General features: G+C 43.6%; 1 protein-coding gene across 1 annotated transcript; it reads left to right on the forward strand.

Moving 5' to 3' along the window:
* The first annotated feature begins 298 nt into the window (after positions 1-298).
* zic5 (Zic family zinc finger 5) lies at positions 299-3,791 on the forward strand. Its single transcript, XM_088314940.1, has 2 exons — positions 299-1,455; positions 2,218-3,791. Exons 1-2 carry the CDS (start codon positions 348-350, stop codon positions 2,682-2,684), a joined length of 1,575 nt encoding a protein of 524 aa, XP_088171066.1. The 5' UTR covers positions 299-347; the 3' UTR covers positions 2,685-3,791.
* The last annotated feature ends 8,034 nt before the right edge of the window (positions 3,792-11,825 follow it).

Below are 11,825 nucleotides of genomic sequence, written 5' to 3' on the forward strand. Positions count from 1 at the left end.
GAGGCTCTCGAAAGTGATCAGAACCAGACCGGAGTGTAACCTGCAACTTTGCGAGTCCCAACTTTTTGTAGTGCGGCGTGGACAGCGTGCGGAGGAGGAGGAGTGGGGTAGGGGGCGGACCCCCGCTGGGCCCCTCGGCTGAACGGCAGCCAATCGCCTCGTCTGCCGGGCTGCCACTCACCCAAATCCGTCCAATACCCGCGGTGGCATTTCTAAAGCGGGTCCCCCCACTGCGTGCTCCAACTGTTGTGTGTTCTGCCCATCGCTCGAGGACAGAGTGAAGGGGGGAAAAGCAGAGTTCGGCGCCGGACAAAAGAACTTCTAGATCCCCCTATATCCATATTTCCATGCGTGGTGCATGCGGGCGCGCGCATGGAGTAGTCATGGAAGCCCCTTTGAGCAAGAGGAACCCCGCGTTAAGATTAGCGGATTTGGCAGCCACTCAAGTCCTTCCTCACCAGAACATGACAGGCTTCCCGGGGCTGGGGGGGCATCACCCTCTCTCGCACCATGCCCACCTCCACCCTGGGGAGCTGGCCAACGACCCCGGCGTGGCACTCACTCCATTCGGACCGGAGCACATGTCACAGACCAGTGCTCTCAAACTCAGCCCCTCGCAGCACATTCAGAGCCACCACGAAGCCCAGACCGCGGCGGCGGCGGCTGCGGCGGCGGCGACCGCAGCCTCCTTCGCTCCGGCTCAGAGCACCGTGGGCTTCCCCGTGGCTCACCATCCCCACTCGGGCTACTCGAGCAGCAGGGACTTGATCCTTAGGAGAGAACTCTCAGCCTCCGCCATGCATGCTCTCGGCGACCAGTCCTCCGCTTCCCCCCATCATCATCACCATCACCACCACGGCGTGTTCATTTCCCCAACAGGTGCGTACGGCCACGCGGAAAGCGGGGCCCACTCTCTCTTTTCTGGGCTACACGAGCAAGCGTCCCCGGGCTCACACCCGCACCACCACGCGCTCAACGGCCAGATGCGGCTGGGTCTACCCGGGGACCTCTACGGTAGGACGGATCACTTCGGGGCCCGACAGGATCACTACGGAGCCTCTACGTTACACGGCTACAACAACGTCAACGCCGCCCACGGGCCCGCGGGGGCCTTCCTGCGCTACATGCGGCAGCCCATCAAGCAGGAGCTCATCTGCAAGTGGGTCGAGCCGGAGTTGCAGAGTCCCAAGAAACCCTGCTCCAAGACGTACAGCACCATGCACGAGCTGGTCAATCACGTCACAGTGGAGCACGTCGGTGGACCCGAGCAGAGCTCCCACGTCTGCTTCTGGGAGGAATGCCCGCGGGAGGGGAAGGCGTTCAAGGCCAAGTACAAACTTATCAACCACATCCGAGTGCACACCGGAGAGAAGCCCTTCCCGTGTCCCTTCCCGGGCTGCGGGAAAGTGTTTGCCCGCTCGGAGAACTTGAAGATCCATAAGAGGACACACACAGGTCAGTAGATAAACTCTTAAATTGGAAAAAAAACCAACATCTGTTGGTGAAATTAGCGGTGTGGTGGAGCGTATTTAAGCGCACCAGAACTGAAAAGTAAAATCTGTTCGAATCGGAAACGAATAAAATAAATCAATGTTAAAGCTAACACAAACATGAATACTGAGCACGAACCATTGAATTAACACATTTGCTCGTCATTTATTTAAATGCCATTTTACGCACAGACTTTTACGCACGGATCGACGTTTCACGCATGTAATAGTTTTGGCACTGCAGGTGACTTTGATGTTCGGGTGGCGCTCTGTTGAACAGAACATGAAAAGTGTGCTTTTCAAACGACAAACTTGTTGGGAAGTCAAAAATAAAAGGAAAAAAACAACAACAACAAAAGCACCAGCCACACCTTAAAAAGATAATTAAATTATTTAGATCTGCTTTACGCCACTATTAAAAATGCAACTCATTAAAATAAATCCAAACACAAAGCACGTTTGCTTAAAAAGTGGCAACGCGCATGTGCAAGATACAGTACGCCTGTATGTGTTTCCAATGCGTGCAATTATAACCTACTGCACTCCAAGCTACATAAAACAACTCGCCTCCCCCGCCTCCTCCTCACACATGTAACCATGTGGCCTTAAAGCATGTTACACGTGTTCACACTGTAAAACATGTGAGGAGGGGGTTAATGGGTGGGTGCGTTCATGCGTTCAAGATGTGAAAAAAAAGTCCTCTGATTGTATCTCTCTTGTCATTAAGGTGAGAAGCCCTTCAAGTGCGAGTTTGAAGGCTGCGACCGGAAGTTCGCCAACAGCAGCGACCGGAAGAAGCACTCGCACGTGCACACGTCGGACAAGCCCTACTACTGCAAGGTGCGCGGGTGCGACAAGTCCTACACGCACCCGAGCTCCTTGCGCAAACACATGAAAGTGCACTGCAAGAGCCCCCCGCCGCCCCCCAACAACACCACCACGTACATCCCCTCCTCCACCACCAGCAACCCGCTCGGGGAGCCGCTCTCTCCGCAGCGGAACCGCTCCGCCAGCCTCTCCCCGCAGGTGACCAACCTGAACGAGTGGTACGTGTGTCAAGGCAGCGGAGGTGGGGTGCACCACCAACACCACCAACAGCAGCACGACCTACACTCCCCCTCCAGTGACGTGCCCACCTCGGAGTCTGAAGATGAGGATTCGTTTAGAGACTCGGACCCCAGGACGATGCTATGATTGACACCCCCGGGGAGTGTTGGGGGTTGGGGGCACTGAAAGAAAAAATAAAAATAAAGCACTCAATCAAAGTGGATGCAGTTCACCAGCCAGCTCCGTTCAAAGTAACACTTTTTGGTTCCATGATGCAAATTTGAGCAATATTCAGATTCCATCAACACGTGTCCATGTCGTCAATTTAGTGCAGGGATGGGCCAACAATTTACTCTCGGTGCCCTCTTTTTTAACGACGCCCTGAGGGGCCACTCAAAATGTATTCATTTAATAATAATAATAATAATAAAAAAAAAGCTTCATTATTGTGTTGGCGTTTCACAATTGGCATGGAATTGCTCTCACGGTTCGAAAACAGCCCATTTGCGGCAGGTTTCTCACCACTGATTTAGGTGGAAACGGACTACTTTTTCAATTTTCTGAGCTATCATCTGCGATAATTTTTTTTAAAGTACATGTTTTGATAACAAAAATGACGTCTCAAGGGTTGTCTTTGTGTTTTGGATGGATTTATTTGTAATATTTAAAAGTTATTTAAGTCTATATTTTATGGAACGACAACAACAGTCCCTGGAGACCCTAAAAAATACACTGACAGGCTTGGTTGGATTTGTACATATGTGCGTGTACTCATGTTTGTGAACGTAGTTTTATTGACACTAGAAACATTTATTTGGCTTTTTTTGTATAATATAATTTATTTGCTGGGTTTAATGTCGTACTGAAATTCCAGAAGCACCAAAGAAATAATGCTAATAATAATACCAGTTTTTGTGGTCGTAACCTGCTGATATTTTTGTAACTTTTGTTATATATTTTTTATTTTTTTTTATTAAAGTACATTTGTCCTGTAAAAAGACTGACTTGAATAGGCTGTGTAATGTGAAACGTTCCGTTTTTTTTAAAAAAAGAAATCTGTCGCATGCCTTTTTTATTTTTGAAATATTCGTGATGTGTCTCTTTTGTTGAGGTGCATGGTGCCATTTGTACATGATTGATATTCTAAAAAATATATGGAAAATGGGAAAACTGACTGTGCGGACCTTTGATGTTTAAAATTTAATTTACAACATAAAAAACAATACAAAAAATAAATACCAATACGGAAGGCAATGCTTGCTATATGTTTCACATTACTATGGCACCGAATTCTAAAAATTGGATTTTGCGTGTGTAATTTATTTTCCAAGGGACTCATTCATTCGAATCAAAATGATTCTCACCTGTAATTTCCGCCCAGATATGGACAACGCATCTGCGTGTTTGTGCTGCAAAAACTTGAGTAGAAAAATCCAACAATCAAAGCTCTTCCATATTCCCCCGCACTGAAAATCGAAAAGGCCCATTGTGGCCCTCTCAGGAGCGGCCTGTGCATGTGTGGGGCCCACGCGCAGCTTCAAAGCCCCTCGCAGGAAGGATACGTGGCCGCATAAAAAAAAGTGCGGAGCTGCTTCCATGTTAATGTGCATGCACTGTTAAGTCATTTTATGGAGTTTGAGCAAAGCAGAGGCAGCATCCTCACCTGCGCTATTTAGGTAGAACTCCTGAAATAGCTTCTAGCTTCAACAGTCAACCAACAACTTAGACATATGCAGCAAAGATCAAACGATGAATGGTGACTGGAATTTAGTGGTTTTCCTCGATGCCAACATAATATATATATATATATATATATATATATATATATATATATATATATTAAAAAAAACAAAAATACACCAACCTCCACAGAAGTAGGCCTATTGGTTTTCCCATGTTTATAGTGGGAAACGCATAAATATGTAGTAATTGTATTATAATGGTCATTTTAACGCACCATCACAATGGGTAAAATAATCGTATTTTAAAGTATAAAAATGCATAAGCCCCAGACGTTATGTTCCTAAAATATGGTCATTATAACTATCACTATTAGATGAATAGACACTGCATATGGGTGACGTATGCTTCATTTTTGTTGCAGAATAATGCGCTATTATAATCATAACTACAGTAAAAGAAAAAAGAGAGAGAAAAAAAGAAATAAGCGAAATATGCTCAAACTGTTATATCCATCATCGCTTTCATCCACTGTATCACCATCATCTTTGGTTAAAAAAAAGAAATATAATCAGCACTGTATATTTATAGGTTTAATCAATTAGCATAACCATCCAAACCATAACGATTATCTGTAATTAAAGCTGTAGTAAAATAGACATTCGATGGGAGGAAAAATGAAATGCATGTGGTTGTCAAACACAATTGCATGTTTCATTATCATAGTCCCAAGACAATTCCTGCAATCAAAATTGCTGAAGACCAAAAATCCAAAGAAAAAAAATTGTAACAATAAAAATGCAGATACATCAGCTGCAAATTACACATGAAGACATTTCACAGTATTATATACACGTGTTATTTTAAAGTGTTTCCTGAACTATACGTTTGATGTTGACTCCCACCCAAAGTGGGCTGCAAGGCGCGCTCTCAAAAGCCTCTTGCTCGTTTCCCAATCAAGAAAATAAACAAAAATAGTTGCTCTTACATGGCGTGAAGAGGAGGGGAGTTCATAAAATAACATGGAGGGGGAAAAAAGGAGAAGAAGAAGATGAAGAAGCGAGGCGGCGGTCACCCTCGAGTGGGAAAGCTTTGAAGTGGAACTTATTATCCCGGGAATACTTTTGGGGTTGTCCTAACGACGCAGCTGAATGGGAGAAGGCGCTCCTTTGTCAGCGATTTGTTCTCCTTTAGTGGGACGCCCGTGGAAATGTACTTACACGGGCCACCTTAACACGCCGCCTGCAAATCAGTAACCGGCCGAGTCAGACATGCAGACGCCACTATTTGGGCGGAAGGACAAAGCAAAAAGCAGAAAAAACCGCCAACGCTATTTGAAAAAGAGTAAGGGGTTAAATGCTAATATTTTAGATATGTGCGCAAAAAAAAAAAAATATTTACCGGAAGATTTTTCTTTGAAGGTGACAATTTTATCCCACCTTAAAAAAAGTGTGCGAACGAGCACCTGCGCACTCTGCGGGGGCACCTTGCAAGGCTGCCTCCTCTTTTTTGGAGGGGTGAGGTGGACATGCAGTGACAAACTTAATTTTACTACATTTTTCGTCACATGTTCTCCCCCACCCTCTCTATCATTTTTTTTGGATTTTTGTCAAAAGGTGCATCACATTTTTCAGGGGCGGTGCTGGTGGGGTGCGGCTCTCACAAAAGGTGGCCACGTTTTGGGGGTTGCGAAAAGAGGGCATGGAAAAACAAGACTTAGAGTCACGTGACACATCACCTTTAAAAATGTGATATAAACAAATTCCCTCTTGTGCAAACAGGTACATTTCAAGGGGTGGTAACTTTTGTGGGTAAGGTAAACCTGCAGAAGCAAACCCTCAACCCCGCTTTTTTTTTATTTGACTCTAAGACAACTCCAGGACTTTATAAAATACATATATTTTTATGATTTGTTTTGCATTAGTGTAGTAGGCACGTCACATTCATTCTTTTAAAAGCAGTCAATTGGGGCTCCCTCTTTCTGGGGGTGCGGGGAGAAATGGTTGTACACCTTGTATTTGACGGCCGGAAAAATGCAATAAAAAAACAAAAAACAAAATACCCTCCAACTTTTCTTTAAAAATATGAGTTTAAAAAAAATAAAAAAAAAAGACAAATTCCTTACAAGCACCCAAGGACATCTTGTCAATGATGGCATTATCTTTTTTTTTTAAGTCAGGAAAAGAAGGGAATTACTGAAACTTCTTTTTCCTTATGGTAATTTTTGATAAGAAAATTGTGTGTATGGTTTAAAAATTATGAATGGAATAAATATCTTATTTTGGATATGGATTATTGCCCCATGGGAGGGGTGAACTCCTTTTTACGGAAGTGAGGTAACAGGGGGGGGGGCATGCTGAGTCAAACACTTATTTCACTTGGCTGTCATGAAGTCAGATCTTTAAAAAAAAAAATATTATTCTTTAAAAAATAAAACAATTCACGTTTCTCTTGCAAAGGATGACCTCAAATTTTTGATGGTGCTATGAAAAAGGGGCATGCAGACAGAAACCCCAAAATATCACTTTAATATAAGAGTCACATTACATTACCCTCAAAATATTTTGCTTTGGAAAAATAAATCCTATAATGTTTGTATACAGTGGCCCCTTTCTTTTGTGGGGTGGAGAGGAAAGAGGAACAAAATATCTTCACTTTTATTTGTGAGGTAGTCACAATTTTTTTTAAGAGGAAATTTCTTATGTGCATTACAGGCACCAGGCAAAGGGTGTCCTCTTCTTCTAGGAGTGGGCACGCAAAAAGTGTACAAGCTATATACTGCACTCCTTCTGGGCACGTCCCCCTCAGTTGAATGAATTGTGTTTATTTGCTGCTTTATTTTGCTTTTGGGGCCCAAGTAGGTACATTGAAGGTGTGCTTGGCGGTCTCGTCGTTCACGTCGAGTCCAGCACAGAGCAGCTGCACGTTCACCTCCAACGCCGAGACGAGCGAGGGAGTTGAAACGTGACAATGTGCACTCCCCGGGGGGTCACTGGACTGACCTGGACCCTTCTAGGCTTTTCATTGCAACTTCATTAAATCAATTACTCAGTGACCACATCAGGATTTTTTTTTTTGGGGGGGGGGCAGGTTTTATAGTGGAAGGAAGAAGAGAAGTTTTGTCTTAAGACATGGTTGTTTCACTGTGGAGCAGCAGTGTTCACGATAATAAGACCCACTCCCACCTGAAAAAGAAACAACTGCATATCATTCTCATTTTCCATTAAATACATTTCAATCGGTTAGCCGGGAGGTTGATATGAAAAATCGACACCAAGATTAATCATTTAGAAACTCTTTTCCTCAACTACTGTGACCTAAACCTTGTACAATCCAACTGAAAAAAAAATAGCAGAAAAAAAAACAAAAAAAACTGAGATAATGTGGTTGCACAAGTAAGTGTACACATGCTTAAAATTAAGGACATGGCCATGTTCGTAATCAACCAGTCACATTCAAACTCAAGTAAAATGGGAGTCAAAACACACATGCCACGATATAGTGCCTCGGATTAACCCCAAATCGAGTTCAGGTGTTCTAGTAGGCTTTTTCTGCCAATTTCTTACCTGAAGGTATTGAGTTGACACTGGTACTTGGAACCGCTCAGAATTCCCTCTGCCTGAATGAAAGGTGCAATTCCATCTCAGTAAAATGTTGCCAAATAACGACGCTGCCATTGTAATGCTTCATTGTAGCTAAATGGTGGTATTTCTCTAATAATTAGCAGAGTTGTTTTGGAACCAAATTCACCTGCTGGAATCCCAGACAGAAAGTTTGACTTTGGTTTCATTGCGCCTTAACACATTTCCAAGTTCAAGTTTTTTTTTTTTTTGCCACCCGACCACATAGCTCACAACCATGCAGTTCAAATGATATGCTTAATTCAATTTCATTTCCAACACCAACAAAGATCTATCGAGGTATTCACCTTTTCCAGAGGGCATTAAGATACATTGTTACAGTAAGATGATGTTTTCATTGCCAAGATAAATATTGGGGGGAGGGGGGGATTATTGTTCTGTCTGTATTGCTGTTGGCAGCAGGCAGGGTGTGAATGTATCCATGACTCATAATCATTAACTGTGCAATAAATTGGTCATAATTTTACTCTAATATTTATTCTAAGGCCTGCGATGGAAGCCGTGCTCTATTATCTGCACCAAGACAATATATCATATCTGGTGGCTGGCTAAAATAACATCTGCGGGGGTAGAGGACTTGGTGCCAGTCCAACAGGCCCCATCCGGAGGACTGGGAGCCACTCCAAGCCAGTAGGTGAGCAGAGAGCAAGGTCGTCCACGGACGAGCCACTTCCTGCTAGCCGCTCCTTCTGCAGCCCGCCGCCGGCCACAAAGTCGATAGGAAAGTGCAGATAGGCGTGAGCAAGCTCAGCCCCGTGGCCTCTTGCTGAATGACCAGCTTTCCCTAAAAGGCTCTAAATGCAGGATGTAGGCTTCAGCATACTTGGAAAGAAACAGAATATGGCCAGGTGGAGGGAGATGGAGGGGGGGAAGACAGAAGGAAAGAGAAGCAGATGGACTTCTTACGGGATGGACACTCTTGATTTGTGCACAGGGATGAGAGTGGACAGTACAAGGAGCAGCTTAATCACTGGAGTGTGCACAGTATCCTGCGGTGGTCCTTTCAAAATAGGCCTTGAAGACTAATGCCTTGCACGACACTGTTCGGTGGACGTAAACATTGGACTGGGTGGGATTTTGTTCTGGCCCATCTTTGATTTTGAGGATTAGATTCTTGTCGTTATGGGTTACTTGTTAATGGGTCAAAGTTGTTTTATGGATTTCATATTGAAAATTTTTGAGTTGGGGGGGAGGACCATCATTTCCAAGTGGTTCAGGTTAATTATAAAAAGAAAAAGTATCAACCTTATCAAATGAACCTGAAGCAGTATAACTCACTTAACAAATATGTTTGGCATGACAAAGTTTTATCGTTTGAGCTATCAACATGTCTTACTGCAATTTGAATGAGGTTAGAGGGTTAAGGCTACTCTTTTCATAACATTAATTGACAAAAAAGTACAATGAGCGAGCATCCTTTTCAGCACAAAAGCCAATAAATTTCGCTTCAGAACATGCTCTAGTTCCACACATTCCCGATTACTTTGCTTTTCCAGGCTATATCACTCCATTCCATTATACGCAGATTGGTATCTCAGAAGCAGCCCTATCATCAGAGGGAGGCCTTGAATGCATCTCGTTTGCCGACGGGAAAAGGTCAGCATTTGGACATGATCGGAGGGATGGAGGAAGCTGATGTCCATGATCATAGAGAAGAGAAGCTCAGGGAAAAAAAAATGCTCTGCCTATTATCGTCTCAATGGAAGTCCACCACAGACTAACTTCAGCCTCACTGTTGGAGCTCTAATCCATCATGATAAACCAATGCAACGGCATAAAAAATAAATAAAATAAACCTTCCGTGTGGAAGGATCGCATGACCCCTCAACCATGCATAGGCAGGGACCTCCCTCGGACTTTGGTGGATCCAAAAACATCACAGGCGGCGCACACCCAAATGGCTTGGCTTTGGCAATGACTGATATGAGCCTGGTTGGTCAGACGAAAATGTGCTGTCTTGATGTCTGCAGCCTGCCTGGGATAAGCCAGAAAGGAAGCACAAATGGCTGGATAGGCAATGAGAATGAGATACGGGGGTCCTCATATGACCCATGGCTTCAAAGAGACTGAGTGAGGCCCCAGAAGAGGTTTAGGACAGAAATGATTGAATGGCAAGATGACCTATGGTGTCGGCAAAATAGCATCTATACTCCACTTGCTTGTTTTGATTGGTCGTCTTCAATAAAAAAAAAAGACCCTAAAACAAACTTTCCAGTCTACGGAAAGCTCTTCTATGACATCTCTAATGTATCCCACAGGACACTTTGCTCTGGAAGGTCCCAATCACAAGACTAATTATGTCATTAGGATGGCTCAAGCAGGGGACACCCACCTTTTGACCTTCTGCAGACATATTCGGTAGTAAATGACAGGATCCCTCGCACAAGACATCATGTCAGATCCATCTTTGTGACAAGCAGAATGGCACTCAAGGCCCAATTATTCCCAAGTTTGGAATCAGCACCAAAATCTACACTCTGTCTCCAGCCTCTTTCACGCAGAGATCCTGAAAAATTGCTGCATCACAGCTGCTGATAGCTGGTCTGACCGTGACAATTGCTTTTGCCATAACAGGATGGGAAATGTCCATGTCGGGTGTTAAACTTTGAACACCTGCCCCAGCACTACAAAAGTCCTTGAATGACCGGCAGCGGCCAACGTCTGACTATGTCTGAAGTCGGAAATTTTGCTTTGCCAACTTCATCACCTCATTCTGATCAAGGCAACCTCAAAACCTGAAACAGTGATATTTTGACTTGTTTTGGCTACAAACTATGCCAAAAGGCGGAAAATTGATAGGTTTACTTGGTGCTGACCGCCACGCTACACACAAAAAGAGAGAACACAGGAAAAAAAGCATTCAAAGTCTTTATGATAATTAATTTGATACTTCCTCCGAAAGCAGAAAAAAATCCAGGTTGGCTTTGCCTTTGCCCCCCAGAAAACAGTCTGTGCTGTCTACAAACAGTAACACGGGGGTAAGGAGTGAAAAAGCAGAGTCGACTTTGCTCTCCAACTCCTCAGAATTCTGTAATTCTAGAGTTTCAAAGAACAGCTACACAGGAAAAAAAACTGGTGTAAAACTTTTACAAGCAGTGTCAATGGGGCTTCTGAGACAGATCTGATAAGCCCAGTTTAAAACTGGTTCAAATCCTACATGACAGGCACGACTTCACAATGAATCTATTGGTAATTATACATCCAAACCCCAAGGGTTGATTCGTGGCCAACTGCTATTCAATCATAGCGTGCTTCCTCTTTCTCAAAATTATATGCAAACATAACATAAATTACCATAACTAAGCAGATGACTCACTTTACATTTCACTATCCTGATGATTTATAGCCAAAACATAGGGGCAAAATGTATCAATGACATTCAATGGATGTCAGAAAACATATTAGAGTTTAACAGATGCATACAAAAGAGAAGTCCAGCTTCTGTCGCGTACGAAGGGCTTCCGTTAATGCGGAACTATCCGACTGATAAATAATAAATACATTTGATTGCATGCCATTGGATTGTTCATTATGAACTAGCCCAAACACACACTTCATCATGTGGCCGCAGAGAAAGTATTCAAAACAAATAGAAAGTGAAACTTGCTATGCTGCACAGTGTGACCGCGACCCCAAAGGGCAAGTGGCACTTCATTAACCCCAACCCCCAACTTGACCGGAGATGTTCTTAACCCCCAACTCTGTCATATAGAGGGGATTAAATGTCTTTTACTTGTCACTTTGCAACAGCTACAATACATAGAAGCTCTTTGGGGAGATGTGCTTAGGCAATTGTTCAAATGCGTAAAGAGGTACACAATAGCTTTATAATTTGGTTTGTGTGTTTATCACTCACAGACTGATACAAAATTATTTTATTTGCTTCTGAGCTGCTGGAAAATTCAGGAAGTCTGAATTAATAAAAAACAAAAATCCTACAAAATATATTGAATATTTTTTTCAATGC

Source organism: Idiotropiscis lumnitzeri, chromosome 14, assembly GCF_059441095.1.
Source record: "Idiotropiscis lumnitzeri isolate Australia: NSW breed Sydney's pygmy pipehorse chromosome 14, RoL_Ilum_1.0, whole genome shotgun sequence".
NCBI lineage: Eukaryota > Metazoa > Chordata > Actinopteri > Syngnathiformes > Syngnathidae > Idiotropiscis > Idiotropiscis lumnitzeri.